The 27,658-nt window shown below is 50.9% G+C and overlaps 1 protein-coding gene across 2 annotated transcripts in view; it reads right to left on the bottom strand.

The window, feature by feature from the left end:
• Positions 1-26,852, bottom strand: part of LOC111141584 (prostaglandin I2 synthase) — a 38,502-nt gene extending 11,650 nt beyond the window's left edge. Inside the window, exons 1-6 of one of the 2 annotated variants that reach the window (XM_022494250.1) lie at positions 26,838-26,852; positions 18,194-18,317; positions 16,120-16,298; positions 13,375-13,518; positions 8,547-8,698; positions 1,330-1,511 (exon numbers count right to left, since the gene is read on the bottom strand). In XM_022494250.1, coding sequence (XP_022349958.1) covers positions 1,330-1,511; positions 8,547-8,698; positions 13,375-13,518; positions 16,120-16,298; positions 18,194-18,223 — 687 coding nt within the window. In that variant the 5' untranslated portion in view covers positions 18,224-18,317; positions 26,838-26,852. Of the gene's footprint in view, positions 1-1,329; positions 1,512-8,546; positions 8,699-13,374; positions 13,519-16,119; positions 16,299-18,193; positions 18,318-25,995; positions 26,070-26,837 lie in introns of those variants that run through there. The other variant, XM_022494249.1, reaches the window with a different exon arrangement.
• Positions 26,853-27,658: the final 806 nt, after the last annotated feature.

The following is a 27,658-nucleotide window of genomic DNA, read 5'->3' as shown; positions in this document are numbered from 1 at the left end:
AGTCCTACCACCACTGTCTCCTTATTGGTGTCCCTGCTTCTGCCTTTGCTCTCAGATCCTGTCCCTCCTCTGCTTAGAACACTCCCAGGACTCCCAATCTCACCCAGAGAAATATCCCAAGTCCTTACTTACTGGGACCCATAAGCCCTCCATGATCTCCTCCTTCACTCCCAGAACCACCCCTTCCTGTTCTGCTTCAGCTACACTCAACTCCTTGCTGTTGCTCAAACACTGGGTATGAGACAACCTCAGGGCCTTTGCACTTGTGCTTCCCCCACTGGAGGGCTCTACTCCCACCTCCCTCCCAAGCTCCCAACTTTAGCTCTTTCTTACCAGCCAGACATCTCCTCATTCAGAGAGTCCTCACCCACTCCCTTGGCTACAGGAGACCGCAGGATCTCTATTCATGACTCCATTTACACCCCACATATCCACATCTAAAATCACCCTATATGTGTTTCCTTGACTGTCTGCCCCACCCCCACAGCCAGCAAAAACATAAGCAACAGAAGCAGGTCTTTGAGGCCTATGGGAAGTACTCAAAGGAATTTTACATAATTCTTCAAAATGACTGTTCTGCATACTCCAAAAATGTCAAGGTCATGAAAAACAATGAAAGGCACAGGAACTGTTCCATATTGAAAAAAACTCAAAAGACAGAATGACTAAATGTACCATGTGATCCTGCATTGGCCATCGGACCAAGATGAGCCATAAAGGACATTACTGGGACAACTAGCAAAACTGGAAGAGGGACTGTCTATTAACTAACGATCCTGAATCTGGGTTAATTGTCCTGAATGTGATCATTGTACTGGGTTCTGGAAGGAAAAATTCTTGCTCCCAGGAACGTGTGCTCAAGTAATGAGGGATAAAGAGCCATGACGTCTGCAACTTATTCGCAAATGGTTCAGTAAAATAATCACAGTAGGACGGGGGTGGGGGGAGAAGGAGGAGGAGGGAGAGGGGGAGAGAGAGAACACATGTGATAAAATGTTCAAAACGGGGAAATCAAGGTGAAGTGTATGTAAGTGTTTATTAAACTAGTCGCACAGCTTTTCTCCCAGTTTGACCAACTAAAACCCAAACTGAACACTGAATGACCCATCCTGTTGGTGCTAACAGTCTGGCAGTCTAGAAAGTCAGGGAACTGACGGCTGGGTCTGTGTTCACACACCCACGCCCACACTCATGTGGACAAACGTTCACAAATGCACACACATACGTATGCGCACGCGTACACACACACACACGTGTGCCTGACAGCACACACAGGTGCTCACAGGCGCAGCCACACCTGCGGGGCCCTGCTCACACGCCCACACCCACCTGCGTGGCCCAGAGCTGTAGCACCATGGCCCGGGCCTGCATGTCCTCGGACGCGCCTGTCTCCTCCAGGTGCTGCAGGTAACTCTCCAGCCAGTTGCTCCGCTGGGCCCGTGTGGCCAGCCTAGCTGGGGACAGCAGCTTCCATAGGCGACCTTTGACTCGGCACGCGTGGTCCTTGTCCCCTATGGGGCCAGAGCACAGAGGCTGGAGGTTACGGATCTCCCCCCAGCCCAGCCCAGGGCTACCCAGCCTGATGTCCCATGAGGTCAAGGGTCTGCTGGGTGTCACTTCTCGGGGATGGGGAAAGAGGCGCCAGGGAAGGCCTTGAAATGCTGAGCTATTATTCTCTGTCTCCCTGGCCCCGGTGGACAGGAGTGAAGGGCTTGGTCGGTACTACTTGTTTCTGTGTCTCTAGCACCGGGCCCGCAGTCAACGCCCCATCAGTATGCCTTAGGTGAACGGTGCTTCTTTACGCCACAGGGGAAGGAACACGGAACACAGGCAGCATTCTCCCTTCCCAGGCTCCAACCCCAGAGCAACGCCAGCCTGTGCTCATGGGGGGGACCCTATGAGCAGACTCAGCACAGCGGCATTCAGGAGACACTGGGAAATAATCTAACTGCCATCAGGTGGGGACAGACGGGTTTGGGGTCTCACACTCAACTACCTCCAGGGAAGGCAGGGAAGATAGATAAATGAGAGAGGAGGGCCAAGAAGGGGCCATGGGGAACCGGAGAGGCGGGGTCCCTCTTCTCGGCCCCACCGGCCTGATGGAGAAACCTGGCCCAGCATGGCCAGGGAGGCTAAGTTTTCAGATGATAAAACTCCAGATGTTCATATGGAATCTTCCCATTTTTTCAGGTTACTGTCTGAGCAAGAGCTGTGCATCACGACGTGGGCCACAAAAGCATCTCGGAAGGTCAGCTTTGGCCTACGGATCGCCAGTCGGCGGTGACCATGAAACAAACACAGGTGGGTCACGCTCTGGAGGGCCGTGGTGGTGGTGGAAACCATGTACAGATCCAGATGGGTCCACAAGGGCAGACTGCCAAGGGTGTGAAGCCGGGTGCTTACTACGCATACGCTGTGTGAACGCTACAAGACGATGCTGTATTTACATGTGTGGATGCAAATGAAATACTGGGTTCTTCCGAAATTGCCCTTTGGAAAAGCGGATGTTGCTTTGGATTGTTATAGGATTCCCAGGCACTAGGAATTTCTCACTGGCTGTTTGGAACCACAAAGCAGTGTCTCAGGAAGACCCATCTACCCAATGGTTCTAAACTGGGCTGCATGTTACAGGGCATTTGAAAGGGTGGAAAATGTAAGCTCAACTTATATTAAACTATGCACATATTTTAAGCATCTTAGTTACATTTTCAAATACTCTGCCCTGTAGGCTGTTCTTGAACCTCTAGACCCTTTCAGGAGATACACCTTACAAGTGATACACTTCTCACCTTTCAGGTGATATACTTCTCAATTTAAAGCAATGAGCCCAACTGTTCACCAACTACATTACCTCTCTGGGTTTCTTAACTTTGGGGGCCCTGGAGAATCACCCCAGAGCTTTGAAATCTCTGGATGCCCAGGTCCCACCACAGAACAATCTTGCCAAAACCTCGGGGGGTGGGACCCGGGCACGCAGAGGGTTTCAGCAGGTGAATGGAAGGTATAGGAAGTGTTGAAGTGGCCCTAGTTGATGCTCAATCCGGATGCTTAGAAGAATTATCTGATGAAAAAGCTAAAGAAAGCAGAGAAATGTAACACAGATTTGGAAATGACTGGCATTCTTTGAGGTCTGACACGCACACTACAAACCTTGAATATCACTGTCAACACAGCTTTTAAGGATGACTTTAGAAAGCAATGCAGTATGAAAAGACAATCAGTAGAAGGAGGGAAAATATTTGCAGATCATGGATTTGATAAGGGTACAGTATCCAAAATATATAAAGAACTCTTACAATTCAAAAACAACAAAAATCCACCCCACCTCTCAACTCAAGTAAACAGGGATAGCTTGAGTTCCCATGCAAAGGGTTATGCAGGAATTGAATGTATTAACCTATAAAGCACAGAGAGCGATGCCAGGCATAGGCCTAGTAAACAGTAGCTATATTATTAAATGAACTAATGAACGTTAGCAAATTATTAGTCCATGGAAAATATATTCACATATTGTTTCTATAATTAGGAACTAGTAGCTTGTGAAATAAACAACACAGAGTTCACAGCCAGGGAGACCCAGGTAGAAATCCTAGCACTGTTCCTTCCTAGAAAGATGATCTCGTGCAAATAATTTGGATCTCTGAGGCTCAGTTTTCCCATCTGTAAAATGGAAGCAACCTAGCTCATGGGATTATCAGGAGGATATAAAAACACAGAATACACTTGGTACTGGTAGGGGCTTCGTAGGTCATGCTTGCTTCATTCTTGCCATTATTCTAAGGTATCATCAGCCCCAGTGTAATGACTCAGTGCTGTGATTCAGAACGGCCAGGCCCGTGTAACTAGAAATGGCACTAGTTTCAAATCCCAGACCTCCCAGGCTGCGTGGCCTTAGCCAAGGCCCTGTCTACCTCTGCACCTCAGTCTCCCCATCTGTAAAACGAGGGGCTCAGACAAGAGTACCTCTCAAGTTTTTCCTCAGAAGCCTATTTGTTCCCCAGGAACCTGGGGACACAGTCCAGAGAGGGATGTATCTTTAAAGTCTTGTGTTTTCCCTTTGAGATATATTAGATTTTTGCTTTAGACTCTGTGATTCTTTAAAATAAGAATGCCTTCCCCCCTCAAAGCAATATTCAAAGAAAACAGGCCCTTCCCAAATAATCCGGTAAATTGAATGTTCCAGAATATTTAGCTTGGGGCTCTGTTTAACTGCCCCCAATTCCCTCTTGTATGAGAAGCACCAGACTCAGGGATCTAAGGTCCCATGAAGGGTCAATTTTCTTTTAAAATGTGTTTTATTTTTAATAGTGGAGGGGGAATAATACATGCACCTGGTGAAAAAAGAAAGAAAGAAAGAAAGAAAGAAAGAAAGAAAGAAAGCAAGCAAGCTTCTCTGAGAGTTCCAGTGGGCATTTTCATACCACCTCAGCCTCCTCAGAAGCAAAAATCTATACGTGTTCCTACATTCTTAAAAAACAGGGATGTTGGGGCGCCTGGGTGGCTCAGTGTGTTAAAGTCTTTGCCTTCAGCTCAGGTCATGATCCCAGGGTCCTGGGATCGAGCCCTGCATTGGGCTCTCTGCTTGGCGGGGAGCCTGCTTCCTCCTCTCTCTCTGCCTGCCTCTCTGCCTACTTGTGATCTCTGTCAAATAAATAAATAAAATCTTAAAAAAAAACAAACAAACAGGGATGTTAACTAAACTTATTTTGGTGCTCATTTCACAATATAAGTAAGTCAAGTGATGATGCTGTAGGCCTTAAACTTGTACAATGTTGTATGTCAATCAGAGCTCAACAAAACAGGAAACAAACAAATAAAAAAACTCACAATAATTTGGAAGATCGTAAAAACACTGTTTCTGCTTTACAATAAAATTACCTTTACAGCCTCAAAAAAAAAAAAAAAAAAAAACAACACCTCACAATATACCCACCTTTTTCTACCCCTTTTCCGTAAGAGATTTCATTCTATCACAGCATATCCCGTTCTGCTTTCCTGGTGCAGTTCTCCTTCATGTGAATGCATAATTTATTTCATCAGTTCCTACCGGGGAAACTTTAGGCTGTTTGCAACATTTGCTATTATGAGCAACGGGGCAAGGAATATCTTTGTATGTTTCTAGGCATGTGCAAGACTTGCTGTAGTGGAAGTAGTGTAATAGTGGAAGTTCAGGCTCAAAGGAATGGGCCTTTCTGTTTTGATAGATTCTGCCAAATCACTGTTCCAAAGAGGCCGCACTCTTCGCAAGCCCAAGATCTGGGGGCAGCGTTCTCCAGCCTCCAACCCCAAGATGAGAAACCTTCCCCAACACTGCCACCTGCTGCCCATATTGGGAAATGCAGCATTCCTATACTGAGAGCAGGGCTGCTCCCTGAACCACCCAGGGTCCCTGGGATCCTTTGTATGGAGGAATGGGCAATGGAGAGAAACCATTCCTTCCTGGAGAAGCAGTGGGGGCTGGGATGTTTCGGGTGCCTTGTCAGGTGCTTTACACACAGGATTTTGCAATCAGACCAACTTTTCATTTTGCTGGTTTTGCCATCTCCCAGCTGTGTGTCCCTGACAAATGACTTCACCTCTCTGAGCCTCGGTTTCCCTACTTGCAAAATGAGTATAATAATGCCAACCTTCTAGCCTTGATGGCAGGATTCAATGACACAAGGAGCTGTCTCTAAAAGGATGCGAAGAGGTAACTCAGAGCGGAGAAGCAAACGGCTGTTTCATCACCGTGGTTGGGGAAATGTCCATAAAGCCAGATGCCCTTTTTTTTGTCCAACAGATTGGCAAGGTTTTAAAGGCTGATAACTGCTTGTTGACAAGGTTGTGGGGAAATGCAAATTAAAACAAGTTACCCGTCTCTGCCCATCAGATTGGCAAACAAATAGAAAGACTGATAACATCTGGTGGGGAATGACCAGACTCCCTCCCTTCAGGCAGGAGTATGAATTGCTCCATGGTTTTGGACATGATGTGGCAGCAGCTAAGAAGAATTTTAATGTGTCTGCCCTTTGACGTGGCAAACCCACTTCCAGGAAACTGTCAGAGAGGAATAAACTCACCGGATGGTAGAGAAGATACAAGTACAATGAAATACTGTAATAGCCACACACACACATACAAGGAAACAATGATAAATATCCACTGGAGGGGGATGGCTGTCTAAATGCTGGCACACAAGAGCTGCAAAGATGTCTCAATTCTTCCGCATGTGACTTTATATCCTTCTACTTTGTTAGAGTCTTTTTTGATTTATTTTTATCATGGATTTCCTGGGGTTTTCCCAGCATAACGTGACATCTTCTGCAAACAGGGACAGTTGACCTCTTCTCTACCCATTCTTATACCAGTAATTGATTTCTCTAATCTAATTGCATTGGCTAACACCACTAGAAGATGTTTGTGTTGACAGGGAAGAATTTACAGCTACAGTATTAGGTTAAAAAAATTAAATTGCAGACCACAGATATAATCCTTTTCTAAAATACACGGTAGAACTCTAGATATGTATATTTGTCTCATCGTAAAATGCAGTATTCCTATAAAACAGTGTGAAGGGGTATATACCAGCACGTTAACACTGGTTTCCACAAGAAGCTAGGCTTGGAAGAGTATTGTTACTCTTACTGTCGACATCTTTGAATTGTTAACCCCAATAATATTTCTTTCTTTCTTTTTTTAAAGATTTTATTTATTTATTTGAAAAAGAGCATGAGCGGGGTGGGCAGGGAGGGAGAAGCAGACTCCCTGCGGAGTAAGTAACCCGACATAGGGCTCTATCCCAGGACCTGAGCTGCAATCAGATTCTGAACTGACCGAGCCACCCAGGTGCCCCAAGAATTTTTCTTTCTTAATTTAAACAATCTAATATTAATTTTGATTTTTAAAAAATACATAAAGGAAATGGGGTCATAAGCTGTTGAAAGCACTGAATAAGACCACATTTAACCTAGTATCTGGCTTATAGAAAGTCCTCAACAGAAAAGTGCTTTTTTCTTATTACCTCAGCTATTCCTAAAGTCAGCCTGTCGGAAGATCCTGTTGTTTTTCCCATTTTACAGATGAGATCGCTGAGGAACAGGGACTATATATAGGATCCAGTAAATCATCTCAAGCCACCTGAGCTGAGAGCCTGTCTCAGTCACTCCCTTCAACGGCCCCTCTGGAGAAAGGACCTGGGGCAAAAAGAAGTACCTTGCCCAAAGTCATCAGTGCAGAAACCCAACAGCAGGGATCTGAATCCAGGTTTTGCTGCAAGTATCTGAGTCCAGGACACACATTATTTCTCTAACCTCCTGTGCCACTTGTCATACATGCAGTTTCCTGGCCTCCCTGGAGAGCGGGATGGGGCTTGGGGACTTATACCATTAACAAGGGCGCCAGGGGATTCTTCTCACTAGGTAGTTGGAGACCCAGTGGCCAGAAGACAGTGCAGCCCAGTGATTCCCATGGCCCCAGGTACTGAATCCTGCCGGAACCTCTTTACCAACATTGAGTCCCCTTGGGAGCCACAAAAATAAATGGGGTGGGTTTTCACAAACCCAAGTGGAAACACTTGAGATGTAGCATTTCATGAACATGCTAAATGGTTGAACAATTCCTTCGGTGTGCAAGATCAACGTTGTTAAGAGCAGAGGGTTGATAACTAAGAGAAATGAAGGCCACGAGAGACACAGACAAGAACAGCCTAAGTCACAACAGCCCCAAACTGGGAACAACCCCACATCCATCAACCAGGGAATGGACAAATCATGGTACATCACCCTAACAAAACGCTACGCTACCATGAAAACAGACTACTGACCCACAAGGCAATCTGGCCGAAGTTGACAGACAAGAAGTTGAGTGACAGAAGCCAGACACAGAGGGGCACACACGGCCTGATTCTATTTATGGGAAGCTCAAGAAAGGTAAAACTAATCCGAGGTGAAAGGAACCCATCCAGTGGCTTCCTCTGTGGGGTGGATATTGACTGGGAAAGGCCATGAAGCATTTAGATTTACCTCTCAGCTGTGCATTTAGGACCTGTGTGCTCTCGTCTATGAAAATTGTATCTCAGGGGCACCTGGGTGGCTCAGTGGGTTAAGCCTCTGCTTTCGGCTCAGGTCATGGTTTCAGGGTCCTGGGATCAATCCCCGAGTCGGCCTCTCTGCTCAGCGGGAAGCCTGCTTCTCCCTCTCTCTGCCTGCCTCTCTGCCTACTTGTGATCTCTCTGTCAAATAAATAAATAAAACCTTTAAGAAAAAAAAAAAAAGAAAATTGTATCTCAGTAAAAAAAAGTAACAGAAACCTTTACAAATAGAATAAAAATAACACACAAATAGGTGTTCAGGCCCTACCGCAGGCGTGCTGTATCTGCCAGGAACCCCAGCTCTGGCCTGCACCCTGCCCCCCACCACTGTGCTCTTGCATATGCCCAGTGACAGGGATCTCACTGCTTCCCTGGGTGAGAGAATGTCCTTCCTCTTAGGTTGTCTGTGATGCTTCACCTGGAGCGTGGGCTCCCTGAGTCCCTCAGTCTGCCCCACCACGGCTCCCGCAGTGCTTACCCACTGAAAGGGAGCCACGTGCCAGTTTGGGGAGCAGGAGATCGAGCTGGCGGAAGGTGTGGAAGACATCAGCTGAGTGGGCGCGGTCCTGGGCCTGGCTCTCATGGGTACGCGGCAGAGCTTCGACTCCGTACAGAGTCAGGTAGCCGGCTCTGTGGGCAGCAAACAGTGGGTGAGGGGGTCCTCCTTGGGCACACTGGCGAAAGCTTCCCGCAGCGGCTTGCGTTTTTTCATGCATGTAGCTAACGAGCACCTGCTTTTCCTGCTTTACGCCGGACTCTTCTATACCAGGAAGTTAGCAATGGAGAAAACAGAGCACTCCAGCCCTCAGGGGGTGACCCCCCATGCGGAACACAGACAGCCGGCAATAGAGTACGTGAACAAGTCCTACCTGCCGGTGCTCAGAGATGAGGACAAACGAAACTGGCTGGAATGTGGGGTGGGGGGGGCAGTGAAGAGTGAAGCGGGGGCTCAGAGTATGAAGAGCAGAGAGGGGGGTTCAGGGCAACACCCCGAGCCAGGAAGCAGATGCAGGGTTGAAGAGCAGCGAGGAGGCTGGTGAGGCTGGAACGGAGGGACTGAGGGGGCAGCAGGGCAAGATGGAGGCACCGATCAGGAAAAGAGGCTATTGACCCTACAGATGAAGTCAGGGCAGGCTTCCTGGAGGAGGCAGGGTCTGAGCTGAGTAGGGAGAAGGGTAGACGAAGGGGTGCGGGCCAAAAGCACAACCTGGGCCAAGGTTCAGAACTGAGGGGGCAAGCATGGTCTAGTCAGAGAGCTGCTAGGTGTCACTGGCCCAGGCACTGGAGCTGGGATGTGGGGGACAGCACGGGAGCACCAGGGGGGTGGCAGGGCCGGTGATGCAGGGCAGGGCAGGGGGCTGGGTGGCCACGGGGAGAAGTCTGGGCTGGACCTGAAGGGTGCTGGGGGTCTGAACAGGAAGGACAGGGCCTGGCGGGGTGTGGACAGAGGATGAGACCCAGGAGAGAGTATGAGCACACACGCTGACCACAGGAATGCTCTTAAAGAAAATGTTTTCTCCACCAGCCACTTGTAAATGTTCCAAAAGCCCAGGCCCACTGGCTTCCGTCCTGGGAGAAAAGCCACAGGTTTTCACTTTTTCCATGCGGTGGGAGAGACTGGCCTTCTGCAGAGATGCCCTGACCTGTCCCCCCATTAGCTGCTGCTCATCCCTGATCTCCCAGGAGAGGGACTTCCCGAGGGTGGAAGCAGGAATGGGTGGGTGCCAGAGAGGCCGGTCTAGAACTCCTCTGTCCCTCATCTGTGCAGTGAGGGCTCCGAGCAGATCTTCTAACAATATTCAAAGGAGGGATAGACGGATGGGTCGGAGGCTGTGTGAATAGACGGGTGGGTGGCTGGCTGGCTGGATGGTTGGGAGAGAGGGAGGGTGGGTAGTTGGATGGGTTAGAATTTGATCCTAAGAACATGATCTAGGGAGAAACTGTAGGGTCATCCTGATTCTGAGCTCAGTCACCCAGGCTATTCCTGTGCCACCTTTCCCCTTCATCCATCTCCCTCATCCTGCCTGGCTTCCATACCCCACAGAGATGGAAAGCTCACGACCGACCCATCCCACTGCTCTAAGACAGCAACGCTTCCTTTGGAAGAGCGGATCCTCCCAGGCTCGTACCTCTGCATCCTACTCGTCCCAGGGCCCCTCCAGTCACATGAGGCCCCGGGACCCTGTTCTCCAGACCAGTGCCCCCAGTTTCCTTCCAGCAGAGTTGTAATGGTGCAACTCGCAAACTGGATTCAGCCCACTGACATGTTTGGTTTGGTGAATAGAGTTTTCCTACAAACAAACTGAAAGATTGGGAAAACCTCACAAAATCTGGATGCCCTCTCTTATCTCATGTTGGAAGAGGACCCCCTCCAAAACCTGCAGTCCTGCCTGGTAACCCTGGGCAGCCATGGAGTCACAGCTGCTGCCCTTATTATCCTGGAGCTGGGTCAGCCAGCCCTGTGGTCTCTGGTTCTGTTTGCACCAGTGTTTTCCTTAAAACAGAGAACCATTTTCCTGTGTGTGTGTGTGTGTATATATATATATATTTCTATCAAAAATAATCCCAGTAAAACCTAAGAAGGCCATGAGGTTTCCCACTGTGGAAGGGAGGGTCCCTCCTGTGGCACCTGCACAGCAAAGGGACCAGGACAAGGCAGCCGACAGAATAAATCGTGGTGCGTAAACACACACGACCTGTAGGTGGTGCTAGAAGTCAGGAAGAAAAAGCCGGCAGGGAGCTGGGTGAGGAGTGGGGGCCATCCTATGAACTGGGTATCAGGGAGTGGCCTCTGCGAGGAGATATCACTTGACACATGAATGAAGTGAGGTGAGAGCCATGCGGACGTGTAGGGAACAGCATTCTTGGGCAAGGGAACAGAGAGTGCAAAGCCCTTGGGGCAGGACGTGTGCTGGGCTGCGGCTGATCACACAGGAAGATCGAGCCAGGGTGAGAACTTTGGACAGGACTGACAGAGACAGGAGAGCCATAGGACGGGTTGGAAGGCCTAAGTGGTGGCAGCTCATGGTTTGGGGCCACACGAGCCTGCACCTCCTGTCATCCAACTCAGTCGTTCACTTCCTATCTCAGGGGCTGCAGATGGCACCCAGAAGGCCAAGTCCACCAGGCCAAGAAACAGAAGCTCCAGGCCAGGCCTCAGATCCTGAAGACAGGGATCTGTCTACATGTGATTCCCTCCACTCCCCACCTCCACATGCACAGGGTGTTACCATGGGTGTAAACAGACTCGGCTGCCCCCACACTGCGCCCACGTCCCCCAAGGGCACAGCCTCCCTGCCTTTTCTCAACCAAGGACATAGGGTGACAGGAGCCAGGAGCTGTGGGAGACGCCCTGCTGTGAACCTGCTGTGTGGTTTTAGCTCTCCTCTCTGCGCCTCAGCCCCACTCCCCCCAATCCCACAATGACAAGGTGGACTGCACCAGCAACACCCGGACGAATTACAGCCCTTGACGGTGCTCGCACCACTCCAGGGTGACAGGAGAAAGGCGCGGACCACTTATACAGCAAGGGTGTGCGTGAGAGTGGGGACCCTGCCGGGCTGCCTGGGGGGCTCTGTCGGCTGGGAGACTGGCTCTTGATTTCAGCTCATGATGATCTCAGGGTCGTGGGATCGAGCCCCGCATCAGGCTCCGTGCAGAGCGTGGAGTCTGCTGGAGATTCTTTCTCTCCCTTCAACCTTCCCCCCGCTTGCTCTCTCTCTTTCTTAAATCAATCAATAAATAAAATCTTTATTTAAAAAAGTGCAGGCTCTATAGCCAGCCCCACCAGGACCCCAAACGATGGGACTCTGGGCAAATGTCTTAGGCTCTCCGGGCCTTAGTTTCTTCATCTGTCGAATGGGGTTTGTAAAGTTCCAGCCTCGTGGAGCTGTTGCGAGGGTGAAAAGTGTTAACACACATTGAGCCTACATGTGAGCACATACGTAGGTGTCATAAACGTACCTGTGTGCTCAGATGTGTCAGCGAGGGCCTGTCCCTTATTCTGAAATCGTGTCTCTAATTTTTTGGCAGTAGTTGAAATGGTCTTTGGTTTCTGAAATGCTGGTCAGTTACTGGTACTACCAGAAATCCATGGACTATCCTTCCAGCTCTTTCCTGTTGCCTGTGCCCATGCTCCCCGACCCCCCTCCCATCAAATCCTCAGCAGGTCCTACCAAGTCCGTCTGTCCCCCAGAACTACCACTTGTCGCCATTTCCTGGTCACCTCCAGGTCCAGACTCCTGTTCTCTCACCTAGCCAACATCAACAGCCTCCTAACATGAACCTTCCGCCTCTACAGCCACAACCACCACCCCCACCCCGCCCAACCAAGCTTGGTCTCCGTCCGCAGCCAAAGAGAGCTTTAAAACCCAAGCCCAATCATGTCACGCCCCTGCCCAAACACCCAGTGTCACTCATCTTACTTAGAATAAATTCCCAAGCCCTTCCCCGCCTTGAAGCTCAGTGAGACCCGGTTTCCCAAAGCCAAGTGCTCTGACCTCTTCTCAACTGCATCGCCTCGGTCGCTGGGCTCAGCTGCACTGGCCCTCTGGCCAAGCATCCTCCTACCTCCACCACTCTGCACCTGCTGACTCCTTTGCCTACAATCTCAGCAGAGGTGGGTGGGGGGTGGGAGGTAGCACTTGTAGCCAGCCCCCAACTCAGGCCAGACGCTCGGAAAAGGCCTCCTTTCCAGTCTGGTCGAAAGAGCCCCCTAGGCACTCTCGCCCCATCTGCTGCTCTCTGCTGCCATGTTTCCCCTCTTGGACGCATCCGTCTTTATTTACTGGTTTGTGATCTGTCTCTCCAGCTCCTGTCAGCTGTATGAGTTTCGGGTGTTGTTTCCCCCCTGCTGTATGCCTGGAGCTTGGAATCGTGTCTGCCACTGCCGAAGGAAGGGACGTTGGTTAGTGTGGTGTGTGATCTGAGTTTACAAGATCTGGTAAAAAAAAAATTCAAGTCCTGGGTTGGTCTCCAAAATACTGTTTTCCTGGTCTGTGAAGTCCAAGGTTTGGAAGCCACGGGACAAGACGGTCTCTAAAACCTTGATCTGCTATTCCCTCTCCGGACCGTTGGCAAGGTCCCTCTCCCTGACCTGGGTGAGCCTCCTTTTCAACTCATAGCCTGAGCCAGGTAAACTCCTGGGATCCCAGATACAACAGGTCATCTTATAGTCTTTGCTTTGCGTGTCCCAAACTGCTTCCTCACCCATAAAGTCTTCATGGCTCCTGTGGCCACTATCAGTGGCTGACCCAGGTCTGGGCAGCTGGGCTCCATTCCCGAGATGGGGAGCCACCCTGGCTCACCTGAGCAGGCAGCTGTAGGAGAAATCGAGGAGACCCATCTCGTGCCAGCCACTGGCCGCTTCTGAGGTGTCACCCAGCAGGATGGTGCGGAGGTTGCTATACATGGCGTCCGTGAGTGCCTGGAGGTCTCTGTGAAGGAGGGTCCTAAGGCAGGGAACAGAGTAAGGGTACAGCCTCTGAAGGAGAACGTGCACACAGGTGCCCCCCATCCTCAAACCTTAGGGTCCCAGGGCTCTGGTTCCTCATTGGCAATGGGGGCCTGTGGACAATTGGCATAAATTTATTATTATTATTATTATTATTACTACGATCATTGTCGATAACAAAGACAGTGGCAGTTGCTTTTTATTGTGCCAAGTGTCATGATCTCATTTCATCTTTTGACAACTCTAGGGATCCCAGGTACTACCATGCCACCCATTTTACAGACAGAGAAACTCAGGGACAGAGAAGAACGCAACCTTCCCGAGGTCACACAGCCAGTAAGCGATGAAGCTGGGATTGAAACCCTGGTTTACCCGACCCCAGAGTCTGAACTCCCGACCATGACAGTCTGTCCCTCCTCAGGACACACAAGCTCAGATGAGGAACCCGCACACTTCTGGAGGAGAGAGAACTAGCCAGGGAACTCTTTCTCCTTGAGATCTGAAGTTAGTGACACCTGTTTGGGTAAAGCATCCCCCTGGCCAAGGACTGCTAAGACATGACCCTGAGTGAAGGCGACACAAGGAATCAGGTCGCCTGAGCTGGTGACATGGTCTCACCACGTGTGCCTAGGAGCCTTGCAGGGTGTGCAGCTAAAGCAGAAGCCCCTCTGTACTGAGCCTCCACAGTACAGAGCCAACACCGAGCCAAGGCTGAGCCTGTGATTAGAAGCCAACCGAAGGTAGGATCTTGTGTTTGAGGTGAAGGCCGCTTTGGAGCATGCGCAGGCATCTAGACCAGAAAAGGTCACCCCCCACCCCGCATCCTCCACACCCCCCCGCCAAGCCCAGTGTCCACTTAACATGGCAGAAAGAACATTTCACAGAGACACCTCGAGGCAGCACCGAAACAGGCCCATTGTGCTGACCCCACCTGCTCTCTGTCCCCACCTGCTGTTCGGAATCAGGGTGGACCCCTGTAGATGGAGAAAGCCACTGGGTTCTAGATTAACTCAAGAGGGGAAAGCCTCCCGAAGGGCTCCACAAACTCCCAGGAAATATAAGCTTTTGGATGTTCAAGTTGAAACATTGTTGGAGACACGAGAGACATGACACAGGTGAGATAACGTGTGAAAGGGCTTACTGCCGTGCCTTGCACATGGTAAGTGCTGGATAAATGGGAGCTGGCCTAGTGATTGACCTTGACCCACCGGTGACCCAGACCCCACACTAAGCACTAGTCTTCGATGGAGACAGTAGCCCTTAACAGACGTGGGAGCTATGCCCAGAAGACCACATGCTGGCTGATGGGGAATTCCCAGGAACACTCAGGGCAGACAGTGGAGGAAATTCCTAGGATCTCTTAGCGCAGACACTGGAGGAAAGTGGAGGCCTCCCTGGGTAGGGGGGCAGAATGCAGTGAACTGGGGATTCTTACTGTCAATGGGACCTGATGGTCCCCCTAGAATGCCAGGACTGAGGACACTTGGGCTCAAAAATATTCTTAGCAGCCACCCCACAAAGCCAAGGTCAGACTGGGAATCGCCTCTCACTGAGGTTCATGTCACACTCTGGCTTTCTTCAGCGTTAGCAGTCCTGCAAAACCCATTCTAGATGCTTTTCCTAACCCCAGGAGGCTATCCTTCCTGGAGACAGACCACTACGAATCACCATCAGACTGCGTGAACTCTAGCAGACCCAGAGACTTCTTTCCTCAGTACGTCAGCTGGAGGGGACTAGGCTGTGGAGTCTGCAAACCTGAGTTCAAATCTCGGGGGTGCCATCTGCTAATGGTGGACTGTGGGTAAGTCACTTTACTTCCCTGAGTCTGTTTCCTCAACTGTAAGATAGGGATGAAAGTACCTATCTCTTGAGGCAACGGCACAGAGAGTCAAGCATTCCTAGCGAATACCAGCATATGGTAGGCAGGTCGGCATCGTGGTGCAGCCCCGCCCCACATCTAGACGGTGACTGGCGTACAGTAGGTCCTCAGATATTTGCAGACATAATGAATGCAGAATAAATGTGCTCACATAGCCTCTTGTTGACAGAATGATTCCTGTGTTTTAGGACTGGCACCACTTTCTTGCTGTGTGACCTAGGGCAAGTCACTGCTCCTCTCTGGGTCTCAGTGTCCTCGTCCAAAAAGTGGGGGCTGTGAGTGACCTACCCTCCAGCATCGCTGGGAAAGCTAATGAGATCACAGAATATGGACTCAAAAATAATAATCACCTCATCCACTTCCCTTCCTTTTACAATGAGGAAACAGAGGCTCAGAGAGGGCAAGGGACTTGCTCAAAGTCACACAGTTAGGAAGTGATCGAGCTGGGATCTGAATCCAGGTCTGGCCGACCCAAACCCCGGTCTCCTCCTACTGAAATCAGTCCCGCCTCCGAAAAGGAATAAAGATGAAAGCAGCCTTCCTTCTGCCTAATTCTCTTGGGCTATTATTTGTTTTGTTTGTCTGTCTTCTCTGAACAAAATGCCATTACTGGATGCCTGTTGCAGAGAGGAACTCGGGCCGCACGGCGCCTGGGCTACCCAGGCAGAAGCCCATCAGCCCCTCCCCGGCCTCCCATAGGCCCCATCTCCAGCCACTCACGGTTTCATCTTGGCCTTTTCATCACTGGGGCTGTAATGTGGGAGTTGCACATCGAAAATCCTCTCCATGAGGAAGACCGCATAGGTGTGGAAGTCCAGCTTGCTGTGAGGTTCCCACACCACCGCGTCATAGGAGTGGGGGTCCAGGAGGACGGTGACATACCTGCCCCCGACCAGCACCTGTGGGAGGTCAGCAGGGACAGAGTGAGGAGAGCCGCTATGAAGGACAGCAGCTCTCAGGGCCTGGGGCCCACCTCGTGCTAGACACTTAACACACAGTGTCCTCTCAGCCACCCTTCATGATGACCCTATGAGGTTGGGACCACTGATGGCTGGAAACTGAGGCTTAGAGAAGGCACGGGATGTGCCTGAGATCACGCAGCTGAGACGTGGTAGAGTGAGGACAGCCACTGGCTTTTCTGCATCACAGGTTGTGCTCTTAACCACCTCGCTCTTAAGCACCTCCCATCATTATCTCGGTTACTGCCGGATCCCCAGCCTCCAGAGCAGAGTGTGCCCTCCAGAAGGCAGCAGATGGATGCTGTGTGCGTCTTGGGTAGGCAGACGGACGGACGGATGAAGGGATGCTGTTGGGTTCAGGCTAGCGGACGTGCCAGCAGTACCTGCTTCTGTGGGAGGCTATGCTGCCCAAGAAGGGAAGGAGCCATGGAGAGCTGTAAGCCTGTAATTAACAAAGGAAACGGCATTCTTCCCTCAAACATCTGCTGGGGTGGGTGGGTGGGGGAGTCGGGGGGGGAGGTCACACAATCCTAACCACCCACTGCCTTGGCCCCTGTTTCCAAAGTGTGATCTGGGAGTCACGTTAATCAAACTCTTATAAAATACAGACCATCGGGTCATGATCTCAGGGTCATAAGATCAAGCCCCGCATTGGGCTTTGTGCTGATTCCCTCTCTCTCTCTCTGTCCCACCCCCACCCGCTAAAATAAGTAAATAAATCTTTGAAATATAGGCCAATATCCAAGAAAATATGCTGTTGAACAGATTATTAGATGGGTGGGTAAACAGAAGGATGTCGTCAGTGAATGTATGTTGGATGGAAAGATGAATGCAGGAGTAGCTAAAGGTTAGCTGGAAACTAAAAGTCTGAATGTATGTTGGGTACACGATGGCAGGGTCCTCGGTGGATACTGGGTAAAAGGATTGAAGGATGAATGCTGGATGGGTGGAACTTGAAAGGACACATGGAAGGTAGATGGATGTGTTGGTGTTTGGATGTTGAGGGGATGGATGGATGGATGGATGGATGGATGGAGATATAAATAGATGCACACAGAGTGTGCAGACATTGGATACTGGATGGATAGGTAACTAGATGTTAGGTTAATAGTGGCAGATGGACAGGAAGATGGGTAGATAAATGGAAGTTGGTAGAAACTGAACATATGGAGGTTGAGTCAATTAACTGCCTGACTCTTGATCTTGGCTCGGGTCTTGATCTCACAGTTTTAAGTTCAAACCCCACACTAGGCTCACCCAAAAAAAGATACTGAATGTCTAGATAAAAACTGGATAGATGTTAGGTACATGAATGGAAGGATGCTAGATACATTTGGGTAGACAGATTAAAGGTTGGATGATGGATAAATGGATGGATAGACAGATGTTAGATAGATCTATGGAACGATGGGTGAGTGGATAGAGGTTTGATGGAAACGGAGTACATGAATGAGGGTTTAGTGGATATTAGGATGGAAGGACGCTGCTTATATACTGAGTAGACAGGAAGATGGATAAATGTTGGATGGATGGATGGTTGTTGGGTAGATGGAAGCTGGTGGTGGATGGATAGGGGTTGGCTGGATGGACATACAAGAACTGGACATCGAATAACTCAATCATGGGAAGATGCTAAAGGGACAATGAAGGAACAGATGTTAGTTAAGTGCCAGCTATACAGTTGGATGAAAAATGGATAGAAAGTTGGTAGGACCAGTGGATGGGTGGGTTTAGTGTATGGAAGGATGTAGAAGGAATCTGCGAACACCAGGTATGGCCAGCCCAGATGCTCATCTCCTTCCCTTCCTGCCCCTAGAGGCACAGGAGGCACTTACAGTAAAGATATCACCATGCTTCTTCTTCATCCTAGTGAGGAAGCTGGCAGCATCTTTTCCAAACTCCAATGCATGGCCCAACCAAGGGATACTGCCCAGGTCCAGGGGAGGCTCGCCAGGTCGCCTGCAGAAGCCACAGTACTTATCACCATTTGATTAAGCAGGGAAGAAGACAAAGAGAGTGGGGCATGGGGTGTGATTTTTAAGTAGAGAGGGCAGAGCAGGCTTCCCTGAAATATCTGAGAAAGACCTGAAGGCGGTGAGGGAAGGAGCCACATAGATATCTGGAAGAAGAGCCTTCCGGACAGAAGGAGCAAGTGCAAAGGCCCTGAGGCTCCATCATGCCTGGTGTGTTCCTAGAACAATAAATAGGCCAATGTGGCTGGATTGGAGGGAGCAAGGGGAAACAGCAGAAGCTGAGGCCAGATTGGTAATGGATGCCAGACCATGCAGGGGTCTGGACGCACTTGTGAGGACTTTAGCCTCTCCTCCTGAGTGAGGTGGGAGCCCCGGGAGTCTCAAGTAGCAAAGGGACATGATTTGACTTAGGCTTTTTTTTTTTTTTTCTCTTTCCAGAATCCTTTTGGCTGCTGAGTAGAAGATGGATTACAGGGGACCAAGAGCAAAAGCTGGGTGACCAGTAGACCTTGGTACATGTTAGGAAGTCCAATCACTTCCCTGTGGGTGCGAGAGCTTTCTAGAACGCAATAGTACAAGGACCCAGAGCTCTCTGCCTGAGCCAGCCTGGACAGGGCTTTGGTCACGTCATACTCCCTGTCATGCCCACAGGGAAATGTCAAGACTGGGGAGTGGCAGAAGATAGTGGAAGGACTAGCCTGATCACTGACCCCCGGCCGCCCCTGGCCCACCATCCTCTGGGGGAGGGGCTGTTAGCTAGGGAGAGCTACGTCACCACCATGACTGACCCAGACTAGAAGGAGTGTTCTCATCTTAGAATTATCAGGACCACAGGGATGCAGAGAGCTCCCGGTCTGCTGAATGACTGAGTCATCCCATCTCTGGTCACCGTGGAGTCATTTACTCACTCAGCAAATACTAACTAGGGAGCAGGCGCCGCTCTGCGTGCTGGAGATACAGCCGCGAGCGGAGAGGCAAGGCGCCTGACTTCACGGAGCTTCCATACTCATAAGGGGAGGGAGACAAAAAGAAAAAAAAAAGCAAAAGCATTTCAGGGAGTGTGAAGTGTGATAAGATAAAGGAGATATAACTCAACAGTAAAAAGACAAAGAGCCACCATGGCTCCGACAGGTGCCCCACTCTTGATTTAGGCTCAGGTCGTGATCTCAGGGTCATGAGATCGAGCCCTGCGTCAGGCTCCACACTGGGCGTGGAGTCTGCTTGGGATTTTCTCTCTCCCTCTCCTTCTGCCAATCCCCCAGCTCACTCTCACGCTCTCTTAAAAAAAAAAAAAAAAAAAAAAAAAGGACAACCCAATTTTAAAATGCACAGAGGATCTGAATGGACAGTCTAGTCCCCCAAAGAAGAGGTACGATCGGCCAGCCAGCACTCGAAAAGATGCTTAATGTCCTGAGGAACGAGGGAAACGCAAAACCACAGAGTGGGTCCCCTTCAAGCCAAGGTGGCTGTAATCCAAGGAAAAACGAGGAAAGTAACCACGGGCGAGGACAGGGAGAAATGGGGACCCTCCCCTATTTCTGGTGGGATGTAAAATGGGGCGGCTGTTTCAGAAACTCGCCTGGCAGGTCCTTGAAAGGTTAAACAGAGTTACTGTACGAGTGCACCCCAAGGAGCTGAAAACGGAAGCTCAGGAACAACCTCAGATGCTAGTGTTCACGGACGCATCATGCACAGCAGCCAAAAGAGGGAGCCAACGCGGGAGTCCCATCGGCTGATGAACTGAGAGACCAAATACGGGTGCCCGTGCCACGGACGGGTTCTTAGCCACAAAGAGGAACGAAGTACTGATTCACGCCACAGTGTGCAAGAACCTCTAAGCCACCATGCTAAGTGAAAGGAACCAGACACCAAAGGTCACGTACCGTATGATCTATTTCCATGGAATGTCCGGAAAAGTCACCTCCATAGAGATGGGAAGGAGATTAGTGGTTGCCGGGGATGGAGGGGAGGGGAGAATGCAGAGTGAGTGCTAATGCGGATAGAATTTCTTTTAGGGATGACAAAAAATATCCTGGAGTTAGGCGGTGGTGATCATGGCACAACCTTGTGGCTGTTCTAAAACCCACTGAGCTGTATACTTTAAGAGGCTGAATGGTAGAGTATGCAAATTATAGGTCCTTAAGAAAGAAGGGTGATAGGACACAATGAGGGGGACTGGTTTAGAGAAGGAGTCCGGGAAGGCCTCCCCACAGAGGTGCCACGTGAGCAAAGACCAGCAGGATGAGAAGGGAGTGCAGTGGAAGAGTGGGGAGAAGAGGCTTTCAGGCAGTGGGAACAGCAAGTGCAAAGGCCCTGGTGTGGGAGCATGCCTGTGAGGCTTTCAAGGCAGCAGGAGCCGGTGTAGCTATAATGGAGAGTGTGGGGGTTGAGAGGCAGGACATGACCCATGGCCAGAGTCAGGCTTCCACCAGGGTGCCATAGGGAGCCCCTAGAGGTTTGGAAGTGGGAGCTGGGAAGTGATGAAGTTATGCTTTAAAAAAGTCTCAACACAGGGGCGCCTGGGTGGCTCAGTTGGTTAAAGTGGCTGCCTTCAGCTCAGGTCATGATCCTAGGGTCCTGGGTTCGAGCCCCACTTCGGGCTCCTGCTCAGTGGAGAGCCTGCTTCTCCCTATTCCTCTGCCTGCTGCTCTGCCTACTCTCTATCGCTCTGTCAAATAAATAAAACCTTAAAAAAAAAAAAAAGTGTCAACACAGAGACTACTGTGATCAGCCAGGGGAGCAACAATGGAAGTGGAGGCAAGGCTAGCATCCGGCTCCCCTACTTCCAGGACAGGGGGCTTTTCTTCCCCCAAGACATCTTTGGGGGTAGGGGCAGGGCTAGAGCTTCCTTTCCTTGCTCTTTGTCCAGGCTGCTGCCAGAACTCTCCCACAAGTCAGGTGTTATTTCTGGCAACTTCCATTGTCCCCCCAGAAAAGTCCCAAGGAGGCTCAGACAAAGGCAGGAAGCTGGGAGCCCAGGCGTCTGACTCCTGATGTGGTCACTGGCTCTCGGAGGCTGGGCTCTGAATCCAGCTCCGGCCCAGGCCACATTCCAGGGTGACTCAGCCGTCAGCTAGCAGAGATGAAGGAGGCTCTATTTTGGGGTCTGCGGTCTCTAGCCTCAACCACTGACACTCTCACTATTTTGAGGCACTGCCAGGCCCTGGGGAGTGCTGGACCCTCTCATCCCCAGCTCCTGCCCACACAGCCTGCCCTTCCTGTTTCAGATTCTGGGACACCTTTTCTGACCACCACCACCCCCCATCCCGCCCCAGCTTTAATTCCCATCACATGGGTTCCTCCCAAACTGCCCACTCCTCACTCACAGACTCCATTGCCAGCCTCGCCACCTGTCCCATCTCTCTCCCACTCAACACTCTGCAAATAAGGGGAGGGAGTTAAGGATGCGTATCACTCCCGCTTTGTGCCCTCAAGTATTATACCTACACGGGATGGAAGTTCCACCAAAGTAGACACCTGTTGTCGACCCCAACACTTACATCAGTGCCTGGCACAGAGCAGGCGTCTAATACATACGTGTCAGATGCATGATTCATGTATACAGTTGGTGCTCAAAGAGCCCCACCTGCCCCCCAGAGTTGCTGAGGGAGTCAAGGGACTCCGGATTGCCCAGAGCAGAGGCTGTGTCACTCAGCTGTGCCGTGTGGGTAGACTTCCTCTCTATCCAGTAGTGTGCCTCCATTCAGAGCCTTGGGCTCTGGGACGATTTCCTGGGGGGGCAGCGGGGGGCTGGTTTCCGCCACCTGAGCTTCCACTTAAAGTGCTGGACCCATCCTTTCCCAGGACTCACGCACAAGCTGTCTGCCGTTAACACCTTTCGGCTTCCCACCTCCTGCCCCTTGCCTCCCACTGTGTAGAAAAAGCATGTGGCCATTTTGCTCTAGTTTTTGTCTTCCCGTTTTTGTAACTGATAGAGAAGGTTCAGAGAATTCTCAACAAAGTAAGGAACAGTCAGAGCAAGGAGAGTGATAGAACAGATGGGCAAGAGAGGCAACAAGGAGTGGTGGGGACTGTGGTGAGGCTGGGAGAGGGCTCTTCTCTGGACACCCCTCAGGTGCTGCTCCATTGTCCCATTTTTCATGAGGAGTTGGAAATGGGGAATTTTGTGTGTGGAAACCCCCCAATTTTCTCCTCTTGCTCTCTGTGTGGCACATAGCAGCCCCTCATTGGTGCTGAATCTGGCCATGGACCTCCGTTTGGCGGACTCTGGTTAGTGCATGTTGGAATGAGATAGATCTAATTGTGCCTAGAAATTTCGTATCCTTCAAAGGCCTAGATCCTGGGCCACCAGGGGACCCTCACCTGATGCTAGGGTGCCCTCTGGTGCCCTGGAAGAGGGGCCTCCCACCCGGAGACCTCTTCCAATACTCCTAGAGCAAGCAGCAGACACATGCGCCCAGAGAGCGAGAGAGGGCAATGTACTCTGTCCGCAGAGTGGCTAAGGCACGAGCGGCAGCTCTGTGAGCCACCTCAGGGTACAGATGGAGAAACCAAGGCCCGAAAGGAAAGCAGGAAGAAGGTTTCTGACACCTGTCTGCAGATCATAAGCCCCAGTGGTCACAGAAATCAGACTCCTAATTACCGACCCAAGACCTCCCAATTCCAGCTCACAACCTGTCCCAGCAGAAGACAGTCACAGTTACCGAGCTGGGTTTTAATATCCTTGCCGTAACTGCAGAAGTCTGGACTGGAGGCTAGAGGACATTAAGAATTTTTATATTCTCAGGCAGAATAATAGAACCGTAGTTGTTTTTGATGCGCATTCTGAAATATTCCCTGGAGAGATACTATACCATCTGTAATTTTTTGGTAAAAATGCTGTCAGATCAAAAGGGGATCCATACGTGGGGGTTCTTACGCTATTATTTTTCTGGATAGTTGAGATTTTTCATAATTACAAATTTTAACTTAAAAAGCAAACGAGAGGTAAAGATAGCTGCTAATCGACTGAAGTCGTTCTTCTTTTCCTTTTTGCTTTTTACTGAGAAAAGCATGAATTTTTGGAACCAGCTAGATGTGGGATATAATTCCTGTGTGGCACTGAGGAGATCACCGAGCCCTTGCAGGCCTCAGCCATAACGCAGTGTGGTGAGCCGTACCTCGAGGGTCAGTGAGCAGAAGGGAAGGTGTTGGGCTTTCCTTGTTTGACTCACACTGGCTCACTCTCTACACAGCATTAGGGTCAGATGCCTCTTTTGCAACACTTACTTGTCCCTCCTTAAGAACCTCCTGGTTACAGCCACATCTTACCATCTTAACATCATACGGTTCTAAGACTTTTGAGTGTTCAGATTACAAAGAAACTGTGTGGGGAGCATGGAAATTCGTTTTTCCGGGGAATTCAAAATTCTTACAGCCCAGATTTGGAAACCAGGCAGACCCTGGACAAGTAGCTTAGCCTCCCTGAGCCCAGTTCCCTCCTCTGTAAAATGGAAGGAACAAGAGTGCCCCCTACTGAGCTGGGAGAAGAAAATAAGATTGAGACCTGAATTGTGGATTCCCCATGGGATCTCCCCAGGGTCCTCCCAGCTGCCCCTGAGCTGTCTGTGACCCCGACACCCACACTTCTCCCCAGTACCCACTTGCTGGCCCTCCTAAGCCACCAGGTATAAAAATCAACAGCACACCCTCAAAGATAAATTTGCTCTCTGAATTAGAGCAAGAATTTTCCCAAACAACGTTTAACTGGCATTTTTTCTAACCCAGCAATTCCACTCTCTCCTATTCCCATTATGCTCCCCATTTTAAAGATTGGGAAACTAAGGCAGAGAGAAGTCACTCAGGTTGTTCTTATTCCTAGAGGCTGAGAATTTCCATAGGCTGAGCACCCAGGGACTCTGCCTCCCAGAATCCATGTGGTTTATGGCTGCCCCATATACCCGGAGTAGAGCACAGAGGAGTGGGTCTCACGGGAAGACCACAACACTTTGTCCGAAACAGCAAAAACGCTGGAGACAACCTAAGAGTCCATCAATGGGGACAGGAATAAAAAGGGAAAAAAGAAACATTCCATTTATTCCTACTATGGAACACTACACAGGCAATCAAAAGAATGAATCAGATCTCCATGTAGCAATATGGACGGATATCAAACTAAAATCTGGAGGAAAAAAAAAAAAAGCAAACGCACAGACTGAAAACACCTCCAGAGTTTCCAAAAAGCCTGACCACTTCCGAAGAATAATTCATTTCTTCATAGAAAAAACTACATTTTGCCTTTTTCCTTTTTTCCTCATTTATTTTTTTCAGGCAAATGAATGAATACATAGTTTTAAATCTAACCTGAAAAGGTGTCCAGAGGTTGAAGAAAAATATCATGAGTTTATTGTTTGGAAATTAACATACATTGTTTAAAAATTAAAAGTTCCCAGAAATGTTCTGGAATTTTCAGGCACTCTCATTTCACGCTTACACACACACTGCCCTGTATTACCTACAGCCCCGTGGAAGAGGTATAATTAAGGCAGTGTGGTACTCTGATCTGGATCCTGGCACAGGAGGACATGATGGAAAAACTGACGAAATTCAAATTAAGTCTGGAGTTTGCTTGATCTTAACGGACCAGTCTTGGTTTTTAGTTTTGACGAACTTACCACCATAGTGTAAAGTGTTAACAATGGCGGAAACTGGATGACGGGTATTTGGGCACTCTTTGTACAACCTTGGCAACTTTTCTGTAAATATAAAAGCAGTCTAAAATAAAAAGCGTACTTAAAAAAAAAAAATCTGGAAGTTTCCCCGCCAGCCCTGCTCTCAGGCAGCCCTATGAGGGAGCCCTGATCAACAAAGAAGTCTGGAATTGCCGGAAAGGAAGGGAAGGGCTTCAGTCTTATCTATAACAGCACAAATACTCAAGTCAAATGTACTCAGCTATTCCATGGGCGATCCAAATCAATTTTTTAAATATTTTATAAAAGAAAGACCTACTGCCATGTCCCTGATTTGAGATGTATGAGATTTGCATATCCTAAATAGCAGAGCAGGACAACCTCTGGGATGAGAAAGCTGTTAATTTTGGTCCCTGGTCTACCCTGTCAGGCTGTGGGGTCTCAGGGGAGGGGAGACCCCTTTCTGGGTCCGAGCCTACCGAGCTCCCTCGTCCAGGAGGGGGTATCCCATGGAAAATGGTTCCAGGGCCGGTAAGAGGGCATCTTTCAGGGCCTCTGCCTTCCCCAGCCTCAACACTCGCATCTGTGCAATGGGGCGAGGAGCAAGGCTACCCAACAGAGGCTGGGGACTGGCTCCAATAGGGGGACCCAGGCAGAGGCTGAGGAGCAGGAGGGGTCTTCTCGCACCCGGAGCCGCTCGAGCCCGTCCACGTACCCACTCCCCACCGGGAGACCTCGGGCTCTCTCCCCCGAAAGCCCGGCGCAGGTGCCGGCCGAGCGCTGTGCACCGGGAGCCATCGGACGGGTCCCCCACCCCGTCCCCTACTTCCCGTGCCTCCTCCCCGCGGGGAGCCTCTCGCGGAGGTGGCGGCCCCGCCGGGCGCCCTCCCCGGGGTGGGGCGGCGGACCGGCCCCGAGCCCCTTCGCCCCTCGCGGGGGGCTCCGCCGGGGGAGCGGGGTCGGCGGCCCGGCGCGGCTCGGGACCCCACGAAAGCGCCCCTTTGTCCGGGCGGCGGGACGGGCGGAGACACTCACCGCGTGCGCCGGCGGCTCAGCAGCAGCAGCAGCAGCAGCGCAGCCAGGAGCCCGAGGAGCAGGGCCCAGGACATGGCGGGGCGGCGGGCGGGCGAGGTGCGGCGGCGCGCGGGCTCCGGGGCGCTCAGGTGCCTCTCCGCCCAGCCGCCCTCGCTCCCCGCGCGCCTGCAGCTGTGGGGCAGGGGGCGGGCCCGCCGGCCGCGCCGGGGTCCCGGGGGGGCGGGGCGCCCTCAGGGAGCCCCTCCTCCAGCTCGGCGGCGCGGCCCCCTGACAGGGCCCGTAAAGGGGGGTGGAAAATGTGAGATGGAGCGGAGGGCAGCTGGGGGGCGGGGGGTGGTATGGACGAGGTGGGACGGGAGGGGTGATGCAGGGAAGAGGAGGGGTTCCTGGGAGGGAGGGGTGGGAGAAGAGGAGGAGGAGATGGACTATGGGGAAACCCAGGGATGATGGGGATAGGGAAGGGGGTACGAGGATGGGAGGTGATGTGGGGACACGGGTAGATGTAGTGAGAGGCGTGGGAGAGGCCCATATTCTACCTACAGTCTCATCCCATCCTCACCCCGGACCTGGAGTTCTCTAGCCTGTTTGGACTAGGTGGGGTTGGCTGGATTACAGGGCGCTGTTACCTTCAATAGCTACAGTGAACGGAGCTACAACAGCTGCCCCGGATTAGCTCTGAGTCACCGAGTCCTCCCCTGCTGCAGGAGACCCGGTAAGGCACCCAGACCCGTACTGGAGCACAGTAGGGGCTCAGTGATGGAGGGTGCCAGTCTCCAGGTCTTGTAACTCTGCAAGAGACCACCCCTGGGTGCTAGGAGGAAACCCCCCGCCCCCACGCTCACCACTGACTCCTCAAATGATTTACACCCGCTCTGAGGCCAGCTCCTGGTCGGAACAGACATGTCGAAGTTGTGAGAAATCAATGTGAACCTGTCAGTGAAAAGAGGTTGCAAACAACTGTGCTTGGCACAGGTGACTGTTGTGAGTCAGTGGGTGGAGGTCTGATTCTAATCCCATGTCTGTTTCTTACTGCTTGGGTGCCTTTTTTCTTTTTTTTTTTTTTTTTAAGATTTATTTATTTATTCGAGAAGGGGGTGGACAGAGAGAGAAAGAGAGAATCGCAAGCGGACTCCGTGATGATCGTGAGTGATCTCTTGATGCTGGGTTTGACCTCCCCACGGATAACGTCCTGACGCATGAGATCCTGGCCTGAGATGAAAGCAAGAGCCAGAGGTTTAACGGAGGTTTATCGGACTGAGCCCCCAGGCACCCCTGCTGGTGCCTTTAGGCAGGTTTCCTTTCTGTCTTTCCAGTAGCCCCCTGGAGGAGCTGTTCCTCCTCCCTGGTCTCCTGGTTTCAGCCTCCTCGCTCCAAAGATGAATCCTGTTAGAACCAAGTCAGATCCTGTAACTGAATCCTGCTCAGAACTTCCCATGGCTCCATCTCACTCAAAGCACAGCTCCAAGTCCTTACGAGGTCCTGTAACGACTAGCATGACCTGCCTCCTCCCACTTTTCCCTCCCTAACCTCATGCCCTCCACTCCCGAACTCTGCTCCAACCACACTCATCTCTTGTCCTTCCCCAAGGAGGACCTTTGCACGCAATACTCCGTCTCAAACGATCTCTCAGAGACTTGCATAGCTGGCTCTTTCCATCACATCC

This window comes from Enhydra lutris, unplaced genomic scaffold, assembly GCF_002288905.1.
Source record: "Enhydra lutris kenyoni isolate GAN:26980312 unplaced genomic scaffold, ASM228890v2 scaffoldscaffold6, whole genome shotgun sequence".
Taxonomy (NCBI): Eukaryota; Metazoa; Chordata; class Mammalia; order Carnivora; family Mustelidae; genus Enhydra; species Enhydra lutris.
The sequence above is the reverse complement of the archived record's forward strand: the minus strand, read 5'-3'. Positions and strand labels throughout refer to the sequence as shown.